At 34.0% G+C, this 20,435-nt stretch overlaps 1 protein-coding gene and 2 long non-coding RNA genes across 3 annotated transcripts; 1 reads left to right on the forward strand and 2 right to left on the reverse strand.

Moving 5' to 3' along the window:
* Window positions 1-4,507: 4,507 nt before the first annotated feature.
* LOC136064348 (uncharacterized) lies at window positions 4,508-6,888 on the reverse strand. The gene is made up of 3 exons (XR_010625973.1): window positions 6,640-6,888; window positions 5,613-5,706; window positions 4,508-4,856 (listed from the first exon to the last, which is right to left on the reverse strand). It is a non-coding gene; the product is annotated as an uncharacterized LOC136064348 (long non-coding RNA).
* Window positions 6,889-15,855: 8,967 nt separating this feature from the next.
* On the reverse strand, window positions 15,856-18,194 carry LOC136064347 (uncharacterized). Its single transcript, XR_010625972.1, has 3 exons — window positions 18,107-18,194; window positions 17,599-17,840; window positions 15,856-16,252 (listed from the first exon to the last, which is right to left on the reverse strand). It is a non-coding gene; the product is annotated as an uncharacterized LOC136064347 (long non-coding RNA).
* Window positions 16,844-20,042, forward strand: LOC111986815 (protein IQ-DOMAIN 33). The gene is made up of 6 exons (XM_024018498.2): window positions 16,844-17,289; window positions 17,548-17,829; window positions 18,188-18,400; window positions 18,871-18,984; window positions 19,056-19,430; window positions 19,741-20,042. Exons 1-6 carry the CDS (start codon window positions 17,218-17,220, stop codon window positions 19,843-19,845), a joined length of 1,161 nt encoding a protein of 386 aa, XP_023874266.2. The 5' UTR covers window positions 16,844-17,217; the 3' UTR covers window positions 19,846-20,042.
* Window positions 20,043-20,435: the final 393 nt, after the last annotated feature.

The following is a 20,435-nucleotide window of genomic DNA, read 5'->3' on the forward strand; positions in this document are numbered from 1 at the left end:
TTTTTTTTTAAATTATCAAAGTAGATAGTAGACACATGAAAATATTATTAGTAGTTAGGCTTTTATTTTCTTCTAAAATAAATTTACTCCGAGTCTCAGTCTCACTCTCTCACGCCAATCTCCTCTTCTTCTTGTCCTTCTGCCAAATATGCCCTTACATATTTTACAGTTTTCCCCTTTTGCCCCGAATTGGGTACTCTGGGTTTGGGAGATGTAAGCCCACGCACGGTAGCCACTGCCAGGTGTTTCATATTTTGGGCGTCTACCCCCTCCCTGTGTGTATGTTAATATTGATTAATAAAAGAATAAATATATAACATAGTTTTTTTTTTTTTTTTAATTATCAAAGTAGATAGTAGACACATGAAAATATTATTAGTAGTTAGGCTTTTATTTTCTTCTAAAATAAATTTTAATAATTATTTTTAAATGTGGGGACTCAATTTGGATTGACCCTGAGTGATGGGTTTTCAGCCCAATAAGCCCAAACAATAAATTTATAGAGAGTGGGCTAAGAGGTTTAGGTGCTGGCCGTCGATCACCATGCATGAACTTTTTCTATAAAAAATGAAAATGCTAAGGGTTTCTTTACCAATGGGGGAATGCTCATTGGCCTATGGCCGAGGAGGCCTGATTGTTCTCTCCCTTTTTCTTTTTTCTTCCCCCCCCCCCTTTCCTTACTTTACTAGCTTTTCTTTTATAGTTTTCATCTTCCTATCTCCTCCTTCCATTTGTTGATCGCCTATTGGCCTTTTTTCTGGTCGTCCGTCCCATCAGAGGCCTTATCGGTATTCAAGTGGTTCACTCTGATCAACGTTATCCTGCCAAGGGGTCACCTCCCCATTAATGCGGCCAGGGGGGGTTAGTTGAGTGCATTAAATGTGAGAGCGATAGCTTATTTTGGGGTTTGTCCTTCCCTAAAATCACCTTTGTCAGGCCGAGGATAAGGTTGTCCTCGGCGTGGATTGGGAAAAGAGACTCTCCCCTACCCTAACAACAAACAGCCTATGATCCTTGGCCTGGGCCTTGGGCCTGTTTCATGATGGGCCGAGGCTATCAGGCCCATAGGCCCCACATTAAATAATTATTTGTTATTAAACAAATTTTATAAACTTTGAAAATATTTATATAATTAATTAATTAATTAATTAATATACTTGATTCTATTTACTTAGAGAAAATTTTAAAAATATGGAACTTCTTAACTAGTTAACCTTCTACTCAATTGACCTTAATAACCAAATAAATGGATATATTGGCTAAACAATAAGTGAGACTTTCATTCTTTATTCAAATTTAGAGAGGGAAAGGGTTTAATTAACTAAATAAATAAACTAGACCCAATTTTTTTTTCTTTTGTTATATATTTTTCTAGTCATCCAAACAGGCAAATTTAAAAAAAAAAAAATCGAGGAGAGTTGATCTTCATAGGCTGAGCTTGGTTCTTCCATTAAAGAATTTAGGAAAGAGAGTTTGCTTTGACTTTTAAGTGAGTGAATGTAGTTTGGGGAAAAAAGAGTTTAAGGACTAAACGTAGGGTTTTGGGATTGAAATTTTGAATATAGCTTAACAACAGATATTAATTTGTCTGTGAGAGAGAAAGAGGTTTTGGAAGGAGGGTTTTTCAATTTGTGAAATATTTCACAACTTCTTTACTATTTTGGGTTCAGCTCTTTTTACGAGACTGCCGCTTTATTAGTCTTATGACTTTTTTTAGTGAGTGTCACATATTTTTGGATTTTTTTTTTCCCCAAAAGTAAAGTTAAAACAAAACTTAAATAGCAAATTGCCCACAAGTGGCATGTTGCAAAAGAACCAGATTAGAGTGCTAACTAGGCAAGTCACGACTAGCCACGTCATGACAAGGTTGCGAACTACATGATCAGACTGCTCTATTTTTAGATCTTTTTTCTACCCATTGTGATTATGTCAACACGCACATTATGTTATAAAAAAAATTTATAAGCCTTGAAAAAAAAAATATATATATATATATATATATATTAATTAATAAACATATCCTCGTTGTACCCATGTCCTATTTTTTTCAAAAATAGTCGTGTTACTGTACTGTATCCTTACCTTTGTCTGTGTAGGTGCTTCTCAAACCATAAACTATAGACAACTTCACAGGCTTAATTCACATGCCATAATGTACAACTATGTATGTAATTGTGTACATATCTCTATATGCAAATTACAATTTCAAATGTGTGCAATCTTAAACAAATCAATTTTTTGACAAATTATATTTAATAAATTATTGAAGTGGATCCTATCCAAAAAAAAAAAAAAAAAAATTACTGTCAGAGTTGAAGAGAAGTGCTTAATGTTACCAATTTTCTTTCCTATATTACTGTCAGAGTTCGAACCCAACCTAAATATGAATTGGAGTTTAGTTCATACATATAGGAAGCCAAAGAAGCGGTTAGGTCGATGGGCAATGTGGTTATAAGGGCATGGGAACCGAGTTCTGATGCCTGGACTTTTTTCCTTTATTTTGGTTTTTTTTTTTCAAAGCTCAGCTAAAAACATTCACTCTCGTAAAATAATAATAATAAAAAATTATTTTTATAAGACAGTTTTATGAGACTTATCTCTTACAACATATAGGTCTCAAATGTTGTGAGAGAGTGGTGTCATGAGCTGTCTCATAAGATATCATGATCATCTCCCTATAATTTTATGGGATATTTTAATTTTGGTTCTTTTTATCAAAAATATGTGTGTGTGTGTTTCAATATAGGTCTTATATTTTTAGTGAAATTTTTATTTCCATCCTTATCATCATCTCATTTACAAAATTAGATAATGTGATTGACAAATTGACCAATGTGACACATGACGTGTTATTTAAATGGCTTATTAGAGCTAACATGGCTATTGAAGCTAATTGCCACATTAATTCCCACATGATCCTTTCATTCCTGACTAACAACTAAAAGGAAACCCTACTCTTTAAATTGAACAATTCCAATTTCTTATGCCACAACCCTTACTGTCAAATAATGAAACAACCATCCCTAAATCCCTATCTTTCTCCTTCATACTCATCTATCTTAATGCAAAAAACTATTTATTAATGCTTGGGGAAGGTTTAAGAACTCTATTTAGTGCTCCATTTTGAATTTAGTGTTTTTTTTTTTAATCCTTTAAATGGCTTGAGTGTTTTTTTTTAGGGGTTTTTTTTTTTTTCTCTGTTTGTGTAACAAAGGGTAAAGTACTTTGTTTTTGAGTTTGTAGTGAGTTGTATAATAGTAGTTTAAAATTTTCTCTTTTTATTGATTTTTGAAAAAAAAAATTAATATTAACTTTAAACATTCAAAAATACATATAAAATCTTGAACTTATAATTCCACAACTTTAAAGACCAAATGATGGTTCCAATACAAAAAATTCATCCAAAATGTATCAAAAGTTTACAACCTCCCAAAATACATCCAATTTTTTCTTTTAAATAAAACTTTCTAAATTGCATCCAAAACGTAACAAAACCCAAAAGTTTATAGCTTTCCAAAAAATGCTCCTATCCTATTCCACCAAAATTTGGACTATGCACAAATTATTGGCTTACAACAACCTTAAATGCATCCATGTATTGTACCTAAATGCGTTCCTAGTGGTCCTCAATGTCTTTGATGTTACAATTTTCTTTTTGGATTCTTAGGTCCTTTGTTGGTGTTGCAACTAGGGGCTTCACATGTAGGAGTAGGTGCACTAGTGGTGGATGGTACACTTGTTGGAGTTGCTGCACTAATGGGTGGTATATTTGAAGTTGTTAAACTAGTGGGTGGTACACTTAGAGTTATTCCGCTTGGTCCTTCCCTTTCTTCTTCTCCCTCCCCCCAACTCTTCTACTTCCTTTTCCTCTTTGCATTCTCTCATCTTAAATAGGCTTCTTTAACAGGTAGTTTAGCCAATTTATTCAAGATATTAGAAGGGCTTGAAAATTAAGCATGTAATGTCTAAGCTTTTGAGTAGCTTAGAAAAGTGCAACATGAGATTTTTCTAAGCATCATTTATAATAAGTTGACATCTCCTTACTAAAATAGTATATGACACTCTTTTTGTGACTCATCGACATATTATGCTAGTAGGGCTCCCACTATTGTATTTGTAGTGCTCAAATACAATAAAAAAGTATGGGCGTAATCGCTCGCAACGAGTTGTCTCCCCACTTTTTGGGTTAGTATGCCTTGGCCTAAGGTAGACCATGGCGAAGGGTGTAAATAGAGTCGCCACCTAGTTTAGGTCTAGGAAGCATGAATATAGAGTCCTTCATGAAATGACTAGTTTTTACCAGAGCACGTGTTTAGAGTTTAGGTATGGGGATAGGAAGGTGTTAGATATCTTGTCACGACCCAAACTTGTACTTCAAAATTTAAAGCATGACTAGCATGTTAATATCAAGTTTACCTCAATACTAACACGACCCAACTTAAGTTGAAGGTGCTTATCAAAAACCGTTTCTTGAATTCCTTTTTATTTCCTTGCATGAAAGTCATAATTTACAAAATTCATAAAATTTTGAAACTTCATTTCATTTCGAACTTTGCAAGATTACAACTTGGCTGAACTTAAGATATCCGTATAAATATTATATAACTAAATGTTTAGCAAAACTCTTATTTACAAACCTAACTCCAAAGACATACAACTGGAGTTCAAAACAAACTAAGGTTCTAAATTACATCAATGGATCAAGTACATCTTAATTCCTCCTATACAACAAAAGAGCTAAACTACTATATAACAAAAAAGCTAAGCTACTACACAACAAAAACTATACAGTCTAACAAACGAGAATCACAAAATCCTTGCCATTTCTAATATTCTCGCTGCTTCCAGGAAAGAACCTGTGCATTGAAATATAATAGGGTGAGCTGTGAAACCCAGTAAGATTTTAAGCTCCATGAGCATTTAACAAGAATGCATGTAAATCAAATCATTTCATTTTATGAATATTCAGATAGGAGAACATCTTTTCATGCATAGTATTTTATACTAATCATAATAACAACTTACACATTTTTCATAGGGAAATAATTGTTCTCCTTTTCCTTATCAGATTAATACTACAAAATCTTTTAGGCTAAATTCCTTTCACTTCTTACAAAGTCACTAAACTTTATAATGACTCTTTAAAATCATATAAAATAATCAGTTTCTTCATAAACTTCTTCTCATAAAATATTATGACTTTTAACATAAACTTATACTTTGATTGAGTGCATACGCATCGCCCTCCTCAGTACATGCGCGAACGCAACGCCATCCTCAATACATACTTTGATTGAGCGCAGACGAACCGCTATCCTCAATATGTACTTTGATCGAGTTCAGATTACCAAAGGACATAACCCAAAAACATTTCTTACTTATATATCATACTAAAATTTATAATTTGCATAACATTTCATAATAATAGCATTTTCATTCTTTTCTTTAAACATCATGTTCGTGAATAGTAATAGCATCAATATGTTCAAATCATATACATAAGTTTTCGAAAGCTCACGAACATATCTTTGTCTAAAACATGATTATATGGCATATCTCTAATCAAAAACCTTTTAATGCATAATATACTTTAAAATAACCTCATGACTTACCAAATACCCATATAACTTTTCCCTTACTGAAAAGAGAAGACACGAGAGATTTGTATAAGAAGAGCTTAAGTGTCCAGGTTCCCGTTCTCTTCACCTAAATGAAAGACCAAAACTTATTACTAACAACTCTTCCTAAATATATAAACTTATACCTTAATCACAACCTAACTCTCAAACTCAAGAAAATCTTAATTCCCATCACACTAAGTTTCTTCAAAAATAAGAGACATTCATTAAATACATTATATACCCAAACATAGAGAAACCAAGGCATAAAAATTCATCTATGATCTAGACATAACAAAAGATAAGCATATAAAATTATGGCTCAAAGCATTCACCTTAATTTAAAATTAAATCCTCAAAGTCAGAGTTATCATTTACTATTTACTGCTCATTTCAGCAGCATAAGCCTCATTTGTAAAATACAAATGGACTATCTAAACACATCCAATCTTCATGCAATTTTATAGAGCCATTCCTCTAGATGTCTAATAAATACCATATCAATTTCAGAGTCAAAGCATAAATCCATGATTTAACTATAATCATACAAGACAACATGTTCAAATCTGTCCTAACAGAATTTCATGTAATTTAGAAATTAAACCATTATTTTTATATCAATCCAGATGCAGTGAGACCACTTCCATTACAATCATATGTGTCTTAGAATTCATAAAAACTATTCCTAGCACCCTAATACACAGAAATTGATTTAATCCAGATTTTTCTTGTTGTAAACACCAAATCTGTCATAGTGACAGCTTTAACATATTTTCTCACAAAATCATCAAATAAATGCAATTGGCCTTCATTTCATTTGGGTATTTTTACACCTATATTATACATATTAAAATACATTAATAAGCATCTAATTGACCATAATATCCTCAATCTTTCAAATTACTAATACAAAATCACAATTTTAGCTTCTACAATCAGATTAGAGAATAAAGAAGGGAAAATATACAAAACAATTATACTATTAAAATACCCAAAATAAGATAAGGTTTTATTCACTTACCCACAAACTTTGAAGCTGAAACTTTAGTGTTAATCTTTTAGTTTCTTCTTTAGAGAGAGATATATGGTTTCAGTGAGAGAGGGAGGGTTGTTGGTGTGTGAGATGGTGTTGCCGTGTAAGAGCAAAGGAAAATGAACAGAAAAGAGCAAAGAAAGATGAACCAAGAAACTGTTCTGGAGCAGCTAGGAAGACAATAGAAGTTAACTTAGGTGGGGCATGTGTTTGCTAAGGGAAGAGTGAGCTGATCGCTCACTTTTGCACTTTTTAAAATTTACTTACCACCCCCCCCCCCCAACCCCCTCATAAGCTTATATTCCATAAAGGCCAAAACTATAAAATAAATTTGCATGTAAATCGTTACCTTTATAAACTTCTTTCAATAACATTAAAATAACATATATGTTTTATAAAATCAAAATATTAAAGCCTTATGCACTTAAATTAATTAAGATAATACCAAGTATATAAATCCATAAAATTAGTAATGCAATTGGGCTAGGATGTTACACACCCAACCCCACCCGACCCGTGGGTCAGCTTCTACTTATTTTGTTCCAAATCTTAATCTCATTAAAGGCAAATTTAACATGTTATTCTAACTCACACACACGCTAGCATGCATCTAAAGCAAGCAAACATGGCATAATCATCCTGAGCCTAACATTCATCTATCATGGCATTAAGCATACATTTTCCAGGGGGCAGAAACATCATAAGGCAGATCTAGATAAAAATATCATGACATCTAAACTTCAACAACATGAGATTCAACCAAGCATATTCATGTTCATCAACCATCATACTTATCACCCAAATCAAGTACATGTTCATGTGATTATGCATGAATTACCTCACTTACCTCATTGCATCACAATACCTATACATCAATACACGTTCATGGTATATGCATGTTCATGGTATTTCAAATAAACAAAACCCTAATAAGCATCAAAGAGATCAAAACAAACAAAACAAAATAAAACAGAGAAGTTGAGACTTAAAGATGGATGGACTAAGTTAAAACAGAGACTAAACATGTAAATAAGACAAATGAAAAACAAATAGGGATGGATTAGAGTTTCTAGGAAAGAGTATGCGTAACCATCCCAACTGGATGCGTACACATGCAAAGAGCATGCACATGCATACACACCCGAAACCCTAAACCAGAAAACACAAAAAAGAAACACATAGAAAGCAAGAAATCTAACAACCTAAGTTAAAACAGAGGCTAAACATGTAAATAAGACAAAGGAAAAACAAACAAAGACAGATTAGGGTTTCTGGGCAAGAGTATGCGTGCCCATCCCAATTATATGCATACACATACTTCGAGCATACGCACGCATACACATCCAAAACCTTAGACTAGAAAACACAAAAAAGAAACACACAGAAAGCAAGAAGTCTAACAACCTAGCATGTTTCAAATATAAAAGCTATATAAACCTAAACTAACAAACATGTTAAATCATTAAAACATATATGCAAACAACCATAAACAAAGAAAAGTAAAGAAAAGTGAAGAGACAAAGTTAGAAACTTTACCTCAACATTAGAACTCTTTAGAGCTTGATTTTGACCGTTCCTTATATTCACAATCAAATCAAATATGGATTAGTAAACTTAAAACTTGAAGATCAAGATTAGAAAAGGTCTTAATCAAGCAAAAGTTGACTTGATGATGTTTTGTATAAAACTTCCTCTTTAATTCACTATTTTCTAGACATGGCAATACGAGTCAGAATTTTTTGACCCAACCCAACCCAACCCAACCAAAAAAATACCTGACCCAAACTCAATTTTTTTGACCCGAAACAAAAACGGATTGACCTATGACCCGATTTGATTTTTTTGCGGATCAACCTGACTCGACTCGATCCGGATAACCCGTGACCTGACCCGTTAAAAAAAATTCGCTAATTTTTTTTTAATTACGTCCTGATACTATATACATAAAGCACAAAGTACCAAAACTAGTAATAAAATATTCAATGTTGATCACAACCAATAAGAAGAGCTACAGTGCTACTGTGCTTGACAATAGACAAGACATCACAACACTACAAAAGGGCCAAGGCCATCACAACCATTAAAAATAAAAAAATCTCATTCAATGCTTGCTAGCTGTTGTCCATCACTCGATTCACTCCATCATCCAAAGCCAAAGCACAAAATGCACAATACAATTATACAAACAAACCTGAAACCTGAAAGGTGAGTTCCTCTATTTCTCTTGCGCCTCTAGAGTCCGGCCTCTACCCTTCTTCAGTCTTCACACATTTGGCATTCCATACTTTTTTAGTTTCACACAAAGCAATCAAAGCTTGCGCCTCTGCCCTTCTACACTGCTCTGCTTTCTCACTTCTTTGTCTCTCGCCACCCACAGCCCACACAGCTGCTGACCCATTTAAGAGGAGCACAACCATAAATCATCAACTATGGTGAAGGTAAGTTAAATCATTTTCATCATTCTCTTAAATCCCTAAATGTTTTTAGTTTTTGGATTGATTTTTTAATACTGTGCTTGACAGTAGACAAGACATCACAACACTACAAAAGGGCCAAGGCCATCACAACCATTAAAAAATAAAAAATAAAATCTCATTCAATGCTTGCTAGCTGTAGTCCATCACTCGATTCACTCCATCGTCCAAAGCCAAAGCACAAAATGCACAATACAATTATACAAACAAACCTGAAACTTGAAAGTTGAGTTCCTCTATTTCTCCTGCGCCTCTAGAGTTCGGCCTCTGCCCTTCTTCAGTCTTCACACATTCGACATTCCACACTTTTTTAGTTTCACACAAAGCACCCATTTAAGAGGAGCACAACCACAAATCATCAACTATGGTGAAGGTAAGTTAAATTATTTTCATCATTCTCTTAAATCCCTAAATGTTTTTAGTTTTTGGATTGATTTTTTAATATTATGAATTTATAATTTAGCAATAATAATATAGTATACTGCTCTGCCTCTGCCTCTGCTAACATTATATATAATTGTTTGTGTGTTTGATTGTTGAATGTCTGTGTCATTTGGATGAATGTGTCATTAAATATATTATACTGCTTTGCCTCTGCCTTTGCCTCTGCTCTGCCTTTGTGTCATTTGGATGAATGTCTTATGTAGTTATGTTTACAGTTTCTTTAGATGTTTTAAATAGACTAGAATTTTAATTTTAATTATATATTTTGCTTTGATAATTAGAGTACAGGGGTTTCTCCAGCTGTAAATTTGAAAAGTGGTGATGATGCTGTAATTTTGGATACTTCTACTAATCATTCACCATCTTTAAGAGTTAATTCAAAATCAAAGTTTAAGAAACCAAAAAGAGTTTTAGGGAAAAAAACAAAGGAAAAATTACACACTTCTACAGTTTGGACTAAATTTGTGAAATTGCCTATTAATGAAGAAGGGTTAAAAGACTACTTGTCAATGGTTTGGGAAAATGTTTTTGGCAAATAGTTATCATGGAACATCAAATTTGCATTGCAATCTTCTTAAATGCTTAAAACGAAATGAAGTAAAACAAGATGGTGAAGAAGAGGGTAGGGTGTTACAAAACAAGATAACTCAAGAAGAGTTTCGTGAGATGTTAGCAGAGGCTATTATTAAACATAAGTTACAATTTAGCTTTGTTGAGTATGAGGGCATTAGAAAAGTTTTCTGCTATCTAAATTCAGATGTTAAATATATTTCTAGGAATACTTCAAAAGCTGATGTTCTAAAATTTTACAAGAATGAGAAGGATGATGTTAAAAATAAGTTAAAATCAATTCCTAGTAGAATATGTTTGACTTTGGATTTATGGACCTCTATTACAAGTGAGGGATATATTTGTCTTACGGCACTTTATGTGGATGAGAATTGGAAATTGAAAAACATCATCTTGAATTTTTGTCATATGCCACCTCCACACACGGGAACTCTTTTATTAGAGAAAATTTTAAGTTTCTTGGAAGAATGGGGTATTAAGAAGAAAATATTTTTCATTACTTTAGATAATGCATCTAATAATGATAATTGCCAAGATTTCATAAAGCAAAAGCTTAATGAGGGGGGTTTATTGTTATATGATGGTATCTTTTTCCATGTGCATTATGGTGCTCATATATTGAATCTTATTGTTCAAGAAGGATTGAAAATAATAGATGACTCGGTGATTAAGATTTGAGAAACTATGAAATATCTTAAAGGATCAGAGAGTAGAATGTGCAGATTTGATGAATGTGCCAAGATGGTTGGTATGAAGAGAACAAAGGGTTTATGTTTAGAAGTGTGTACAAGATGGAATGTAACATATGACATGATTGACAGTGCTATGAGATATCGTTTTGTGTTGAATCGTTTAGCAGAGGAAGATGCTAATTTCAAGTATTGTCCATCAAGGGATGAATGGAATAGAGTTGAAAGGATAACTCGGTTTTTGAAACCTTTCAATGATATTACAACTCTATTTTTTGGAACTGATTACCCTACAGCAAATTTATATTCTCAAGGAGTGTCTCGAATTGAATTGATCTTACTTGAAGAAATGGAGAGCCAAGATTCATTTATCAGTAATATGGCAGAACAGATGAAAGTTAAATTTGACAAATATTGGGATTGTTATAGTGTGGTGCAAGCTTATGCCATTGTTCTTGATCCAAGGTATAAGTTGGATTATGTGGACTATATTTTCAAGAAAATAGAGCCAATTGAGCACATTGCTGAAATGAAAGTGGAGAGCATTGAGACTACATTGAATAAACTTTTTTCAGAATATGAATGCTCCAAGCCTATGGCCACGTTTCATCTTGTATTAGGAGTTCTAGTCATACTAGCGGTGCTGTGGATAATACTGATGATTATGAAGATATGGAAGATGATGTAAGTGAATTGCATTTTGTTTGGTATATGTTGTGCTATGCTTTTTTAATAATAAAGATTGTAATGTTGTGTGGTATTATTTTTCATTGCAATTTTTTTTATGATTAGGAATTTGCTCATTATGAAAGTGGTCGTGGTACCAAAACAAAAAAAAAAATCTCAGTTGGACTTGTATTTAGAAGAGCCTAGACCTGACAAAAAGCAAAATTCAAAGTTGGAAGTTCTCTCTTGGTGGAAAGAGCATTACAATCAGTTTCCGCTCTCTTTAATGGCACGGGATCTCATGAGCATTCCGATAACTACTGTTGCTTCTAAATCAAGTTTTAGCACTGAGAAAAAAATTCTTACTCCGTATCGATTACGTCTTTTACCTGAGAATGTGGAAGTTACGTTATGTACTAAAAGTTGGCCATATGGATTTGAAGGTAATTTAATTTTTTTTATAGTCATAATTATACAATTTTAATTTTGTATTGATTTGCTTTTATAGTACATTAAGTTATATTAAAATATTGTATTGTAGATGAAGATGCTGACAAAATTGGCCAACTTGAGGTACAATTTGCAAGTATGAATATTTGCAGTGCTGAATCTGCTACCAACGTTGAGTAGATTGAGGTGTAATTCTTATAAAATATTTACTTATTCTTCTTTACTTAATATGTTATGTTTATTTTTAAATCTTTTTTTGTTTAGTTTATCTTTCTAAGTAATCTAACTTTACTATTATTTTAAATGCTACAGGAACATGTGCACTTAAGAAGACCAATAACTTTCTACTTTGTTAGCTTACTTATTTTGTTTGTTTTAAGATCTATCTCTTTTTGAAATTGTAAACTTGTAATTATATGCATTTTGACAGTGAACTATTAACATTGAAAACTTTTTCCATCATGAATTTATGACTATAAATAATTTTTGTCATGCTCAAAAGTCAAAACTGTTAGAATTGGAAAAATATTAACAAGTGGCATTAAGTGCAATTCATTTGCTTAATTGATTTTATTCATTCGCTCTAAACAGGTTGTCATTGATTTGTTTTTGTAATTGGAAAAAAAAAATAAATAAATAAAATAAAAAAGGTCAACCCGACCCAACCCGCAACCCGATTGACCCGTTTAAAAATAACTCGTGACCCATTTGACTCGCCAACCCGATTAACCCAACCTAACCCGCCCATTTTGCCACGTCTACTATTTTCTAGTGAATCTTGTGTGTTTTTACCAATATTTCGTCCGCCTTTGAAAAAGTGCCTTTTATGGCTCTATATAGTCGAAAAATAAGGGTTTGGGGTGGCTCCCATACAATGTGAGATTCATTCCAAGCCAATTTTATTACAAAAAAAGTTTTCCTTACATAGTTTCTGGAACCCTAGTTATGTACGCATGCCCGTAAATGCGTGTGCATGCAATAAGCATGCATATGCATGGCTTGAGTGTGCATACGCATACACGTGTATGCATATGCACACTTAGGGTTTCTTGAAGCCTTTCTTTTCCAAAAATAGTTTTATTTTTCAAAAAATAAGTTATATTTTTCACAAATATTTTCCTCAAGTCAATTTTCATATGATTGGGCCCTAAACCAACCTTGGACTTTAGAGTACTACCAACATTGGAAAACAGGGGCGCGAGTCGTAAGGGGTACAAAATGCAGTGTCTACACAATGGCTTCCTTGATATGGTGACAATAGCATTGAAGGATTAGCAAATACTCTTTGGTCTTGTCAAAGGCTACTTGGCATTATTTATTCTATTTTACCGACATATTTCTTAAGCAACTTGAATGGTTAGTTGTGCAATGAAACAAGTGATATATTGAAATCAACCCTAGAAAACTTGGATCTTCTTCTCATTCCTAGGTTTTTTCATCTTTGGAATAGCCTTCTCTTATCCAGGTCAACTTCTATACCTCTGTAACCGACAATAATACCTAGTTGCTTCCTAGAAAGTACACTTCTTTGGATTTAGCATTTACTTGTAAGGACAAATTCTTTCAAAGAACTTCCAAAGTATTCACATGCCTCTCATTATCTTTGTACTTCACTATCATGTCATCAATATAGGCTTCTATTTCTTTATGCATCATTTCATGTAGCAACGTGGTAGCTACACGTTGATAAGTGGTTCCAGCATTCTTCAATCCAAAATGCATATCTTACAACAGTAAATGTCCTATGGAGTGATGAAAGACGTCATTTCCATATCTTCATGTGCCATGCTAACCTGATTGAAAACAAGATAATTCATCCATAAAAGGAAAGAAGTGCATGCCTTTTTGTATTGTCTACTAACATGTCAATGTGAGGTAACGAAAAATCGTCCTTCAAACTAAATCTGTTGAGATCTTAGAAATCCACACACATTCTGACTTTTTATCCTTATTTGGCACGAGTACCACATTAACCAACCACTCAAATAATTGGCTCCCTTGAGAAATCCAGCACTGTACTATTTGTCAACTTCTTCCATGATCTTGAGGGTCCATATCGGCTACATTTGACATAGTGGGAATCTGATATTGAACAATATCTATATCGATCTTAGGCATGTCTTCATAGGACCATTCAAATACTTACTTGAACTCTTTTAGAAGTGCAATCAATTCTTCCTTTACTTCCAAGGTTAAAGTTTGACCAATATGTACCATTTTAGGTTCGTTTTCAAATTCTAAATTAACAAATTCAATTTCTACTTTAATTGGTTTGACATAACTTTTTTCATTTTATAAACAAACCGAGGTGTTTCTTCATTGTTGCTACAATTATATTATGTATTAATGCAACAATGAAAAACGCCAAGATATAAGCGGAATCAAACTTCCCCTTATTGGAATCTTCAAATGTTTCAACGAACTTGGACTTAGACTCAGAGGTGGACTCAGAATTAGAGACAAACAAAATTAGACTCGAAAGTATAGACTCGTTTGAGACACACTGTGTATTTAACAGACTCAATGAACTTGGTCTTGACAGCATCTTGGTGATTATCTTAGGAATCATCTCCTTCCCAAGTCCAATTCTTGAGAGTGGCTTCTGTAGGAACAACCAGACCTATTGGATCAAGTGTGTGCTTCCTCCATTTAGCATTCCGACAGTATCTCCAAGTAAATTCTTCATGGCTTCAGCATCAAGCTTTTGATCCAATATCCAGTCTTTAGCTTCTTTATTCCATGGACCAAATCCTCAATCTCAATCTTACAATTTGAAAAGTTCTCCCAAGCAGGTAGTCTTTTTGTAGTATTTTGATTATACTAAGGTTTAGAAAATCTATAGTAACACCATTAAGGATTAAAGTATATAGTAGTATATAGTCTCATAGAGATGGGCTCGTAAGGGAGTCCCCGAGCTTAGGCTAAAGCACGGCTTCGAACCTTTCATTATAGCATCAACAGGCCTTCTTCAGTGGGCTTGTATCCAAGGCCCAATGGAGGTGTGGCCATAGGTAAATCAGGAAATTCATGGATGCCATGTTTCTTCTTCCATATTCCCATGCCAGAAAAGTCATTCGTGTTCTTCATTGTCACAGGCATGAGAAAATATTCCACTCGTCCTCGAAAAAATTGAGGAAATGAACCTCATCAAACTCAAATCCAAAGAGTATTAAATCCCCATTTTTGAGATGGACCACAAGGACTGGACCGCTGGCATTTATAACTAGGCTGTCTCCATGGATTGATTACCACAAACTTTTTGTAAGGAAATTTCACTTTTTGATACAATGATGAGGTATGCTTTGTACACGCGCACACATGCGTCCAAGTCCTACTTTGAAGAAAATGGTTTTGGGCTTTTGAGAGGGCTCATCAGGATAGAAATGGTGATTTGGTCCATTGAGTGCTGATCAGTATCACTACCATTTGTTGAATAAATATTTTTTTTTTTTATTTGCCTTCTTGGCCACTTTCAGGTTCATCATCAATACAATACACGACTATGATAATAAATAATGTCATGTTCAGTAGTCTCTTCATGTTGAAGAGTGAGGACTATAGCACAAACCTTTACTTCCTGAAGGAAAATTGTTGATAAAGATAGGCAGCAGCTCTCATAATTATAAGCATAGACAAGCTTCAAGAAAAATCCATCATCCTCAATTATTTCCACGTGAGATATCCGGCCAGGTACGTACATACATACATACATACATATGAATAATTAATGAAGCTCAGCATTCTTATCCTCAGCTACAAGCCACAAGGCCTTCCAGCTTAAGACTAACCCACCCCTCATTCTATATATGCATGGTAAAACTAAACCCCCTTTTATTTTATAGCAAGTGTATAGCACATGCCACCCTTTTATATTATCGTGTAATGTCAGCCCAAAGAACGACCAAAACAAAAATAAATAATAGAACTAACAGCCTTGTGTATTTAACTGGATCCATATTTGCAGGACAAAGTGAAAATTTAGACATGAGCAAGAGCAACGCTATACTTAGGCATAACTCAATAGTGTTGGCAACACCAAGATTTTGAGTCGAATAAAAAAATGCTGATTAGGAATTTAGGACCACGATTGAGCTGATAATGACCTTCACATGTCTGATGCATCAATGGCTGGCACCACCTATATCTAATGATTTTCTTGCACCCTAAAATATCAATTTTTAGATTGGCAGTGTTTGTCCATAATCCATATGATCTTATTGAGCAGGCAGACAGAGGTTTCCTGGCACTGAAAATTCAATGGTCCTGAAGTGCATGGGCAGTAGTATGTCACCATCACCCATCCTGATCCTAGTATCACAATAGTTTATTAAGACGCACCAATCTTTGCAAAAATAGCCTTAAAAAATATTAAACATTTCATCATAATTAAACAAATGGTAGCTAATTTGGCATATGACCATTAGTTTATTCCTAATGTGCAAGCGTATCAAGTCATGGTCACCCATCCTAGAATCACAAGAACTTATTAATTTGCTCCAATATTTGCAACCAAAAAAAAAAAAAGCCTTGATGTTACCACTTCAGCACAATAACAAATGGTGGCTAGTTAATAGTTAAGGGGCATATTTGACATCATCTAAGTCCATCTGAGGTCAATAGCAAGATTTTGGCATTTGCTATTGCTTAGAGCATTTTTTTTATATTAAAAAAAAATCAGGCTAAACAGTCCCTGACCAAAAATTTTGGCTTCCTAAACAGTCACTAAGATTATTTGTTGTGCTTTTCATTTTCAGGATCGACAAACTAATAAACTGCAGAAACCCAAAAGAATCAACTTAAGGGTAGGTGCAGTGAGCTGAAAGGAATAGACAACCCCAATAACAAGCAAACTTTTTATTAGGCCAATCTTCTGCAAGCCATGTGCAAAAAGTATATGCAAAAGTGATAAATATATGTACTCTCAAATATATGCTTTTCTATCTAAACTTTACTTTTCAGCTTGCATTATTTTTGTAAATTAAAGGTCTAAATCCAGCTCTAAAGCTCTGCAATCCCTGAAGATCCTCTGATCTAATTCTAGCTTAACATGTTGCATTACTCTATTTATTAAAACGTGTTAGCTATTTTCTTTATCTTATTAAGTACTATTATCCAGTAAAGCATATTAGGGACTACTACTGAAAGATAACGTCACTTGCATTTTCCAACTTTCATTTGCAATCATATATAGACGAAACTCAGCAGTTTTAATGGTTTTCATTATAATTGAGGACAATTTTCTTGAGAATTCTTCTTGAAATTGCTCATTTGAGATGGGCATCACCGGAGAGTTGGTACGGAGTGTCTTCTCTAGAAACCGGTCTGTTGGGACTCATGAAAGCAATGTGAGTGTCTAGTTCTACTACTGCAGTTTTACAGTTTTCTTGAAGCTATCATGGTCTAGATTCTAGTTGTAGAAAATGCCTATTCTTTGCATTCTTGTCGCTTGTTATCAAGTATGCCATATGCATCAAACAAACTTTATGGGTCATGCTTAGTCATATGTCTACACTAGTCTGGTTTTCCTAGTCTACTTGGTTGATCACGTTGTTTTTTTATTCGAGTAAAATACCTATCTGGTTTTCTATTTTAATTCTATTTAGGTAAGGAGCAATGTGGTGGAAAAGAAACGATGGAGCTCTGTTAGAGCATACCTTTGTGGTGATGAATTCAATTCAGTTGTTGCAGAGGAAGATTCAGCTTCAGTTAAAAGCTCTGAGGCCACTGTTACACAGCCCATACGAGAAGACTTGACAGACAAAGTAGATATCCGAAGTGAAGAAAGCAAGGAAGATATACCAGAGGAAGAGCAGGATTCAACCCATAATTTCTTGTGTGAAGAAAATGCCGCAACCATCATTCAGTCAGCATTTAGAGGCTTTCTGGTTAATTCATACTGTTAAAAATACATCAATTTTATTATTCAAAAGCTTTAGTTCTCTTCAAATTTGGATATCATGTTGAATGGAATTTATCTTGATTAATTAAATTACACATGAAAGTATCTTGGGATCTTTAATTTTGAAGAATAAGTTTACATGCATGCACTCGGTTCAATTTTACCTGAAAAATCTACCTTCGAATGGAAAACATTATCAGAAAATGCCAATTTTCAAAACAATAACTGAACGTGCATTAAATATCTATGTACCTTTACATTACCTGCATTTGACAACCAATGAATCCGCTTTATGGCACTTGCAATTCTTGAACTTTATGGTCATTGGGGTGCTCAAATTTCAGGTTAGGCATCAAATTGAAGGAATAAATCTGAGAGATGGTAACCAGGTCCAGGATCTTATTGTGGAAACAGAGAGTCCAAGTAGGGAGTCTGTGGGCACATCAGTTGAAGTTCAAACAGGAAATTCTGCTGAAGTCTTCTCAGTACAAGAAGAGAGAGTGGAAATTCCCCACCGAATGCAACAGAAGGCCAGAACTCAAGTTCTACAGCTGAAGGTAGAACAACAATCAATTCTAACTTCTGTGCTTTAGTTCTTAGAGCCAGATATACTAAAAACAAGTAGTGGCAAATTTTAATCAAAGGAAAATATGGAAATCATAAATAGCTTTAAAAATAAATTAATCAAGAATAAATGGAATGAACAAAGATGACTTTAAGGCTTAAGCGTATTGCTCCAGAGGTGTTTTCAAGATTGGATGTGTTCTTGCGAAACAGATCCTTGCACAAATTCACTTGAAATCTGAAGGATGTATAATTATTGAAATGACTAAACTTGGAGCAGAATTGCTGATTCACTCAGTTAGGATTTATGGTTAGAAACACTCAAAACTTCAAACAGCTAGTTCTCATTTCACTATTTCTACTTTTTGTATGCTAAGATTTGAACCTGACCCTCCCAACCCCTGATCAATTGCGCCAAAGCTCAAGTACAATATTTATATATTTTACCTCATGAAATGTACAGGAAGACTGGGATGATAGCACAGTGAGTAGCAACATATCTAAAAGGAGGATTCAGAAGAAACTGGAGGCAACAACTAGGCGTGAGAGAGCACTAGCTTATGCTTTCTCACAACAGGTACATCTGAAATATTTTTCTGATGTAAGTTTAGAGCTGATATAAATCTACTTGAACCTATTTGTTTGTAGCTTCGAATCTGTTCAAAGAGAAAACAGTCCAAAGCCAATGGCGAAGAACCAGACATGGGTTGGAGCTGGCTAGAGCGGTGGATGGCAACCCGCCTTCCAGAAAGCTCCTCAGTTGAAAGCCGTATAAACAAGCAGATTGAACCATTTGACAGTAATCAAAGACTCATGCTCAGCAAACGATTTTTCGATGTAGCAGGAGAAGAAAAAGAAAGCTGTGGCTCAAATGAGGTGTCTGTCCAATTTGACAGCTTTAAAGTAGCTGCGCCAAAAGTGAAAGATGGATTGAAGCCTAACAAAAACAGGCTTAAGGCTCCCAGAACTGTGTCTAGGCGGAAAACTGTGCCAAGCTACCATAGCACAAAAGAGTACACCAAGGTAGAATGTTCTGGCTAGAGTTATAGTAATATAAAAATATATACAGTTTTGAATCATGAGATATGATCCAAATCAACTTATAAATCTGAAGGCTTCAATGGTCAAAGAATTTTTGTTAAGCATGATATAAAATTCTTGGATTTTTGCATGACTTTTGACATTCAATCTAATACTACATAGTACAACAATCAAAGTTGATCGATATCTGCTAATGGAAAATTTAAGTATGAGACTATGAGTCATTGTGTCGTCTTCTTTCTTTCAGTTCATTGACACTTCTTTCAAACTGGTATATTTTATGATGCTGTAGGTGAGTATGAAGGATGGTTCAAGGGAGACTGAAAAGGAAATAAAGAGCAATCAAAACCAAGTGGGCAGCAAAAGAGAAATTAAATGCAAAAGTAATTCATCTTAACAGTCTCCTGATTTCCTGATCAGTAACTTGCCCAAAGTGGTTCTAAAATATGTCAAGACAACCCGTGTTTGTTTTTACAGTCTAGAATGTATTCTATCAATTATGTGGATTCTAAATGTCTCTAAATTCCCTTGTAAATGTCAAGACTCAAAATCATTATCTTATCTGCTAAACTGCTACCAACAAGCATCCAAGAACACATATCTTAATGTTTCCTTCTTCTTTTTTCATTTCAATCCTTTAACTTTAATCTATTTTCAATTTAATCCTTCCATCTGGTTCCGTTCAATCTTCCATCTAAATCGACTTAACGGTGTGAAACAAACAGGGGAAGGACTACATTGGAAACGAATGGAAGTTAAAGAACTAGAATGAAAAGAATAAAACTTAAAAAGTACTAAATTGAAACATGTCAAACTTAGAGGGTGTAAATTGTAATGTAGCCTAAAAATTATGTTTCTCAATAATCATACACGCTTCAAGTTTCTCAAACACAAAAGAATTGCACGTGTCTGCCCATGTAAAATTTATAACCAGTGTATAAAGCACCTTCAAAACTTTATACCCTTCAAAATTCATACTCCATTGAG

Source organism: Quercus suber, unplaced genomic scaffold, assembly GCF_002906115.3.
Source record: "Quercus suber isolate HL8 unplaced genomic scaffold, Cork oak 2.0 scaffold_671, whole genome shotgun sequence".
NCBI lineage: Eukaryota > Viridiplantae > Streptophyta > Magnoliopsida > Fagales > Fagaceae > Quercus > Quercus suber.

Excerpts from the sequence above, each read along its gene's own strand:
- LOC111986815 (XM_024018498.2), top strand. The coding sequence starts at position 17,218 with ATGGGCATCACCGGAGAGTTGGTACGGAGTGTCTTCTCTAGAAACCGG. Across the intron at positions 17,830-18,187 it reads CAGCATTTAGAGGCTTTCTG|GTTAGGCATCAAATTGAAGG; the intron begins GTTAATTCATAC and ends CTCAAATTTCAG. Across the intron at positions 18,985-19,055 it reads CTTATGCTTTCTCACAACAG|CTTCGAATCTGTTCAAAGAG; the intron begins GTACATCTGAAA and ends ATTTGTTTGTAG.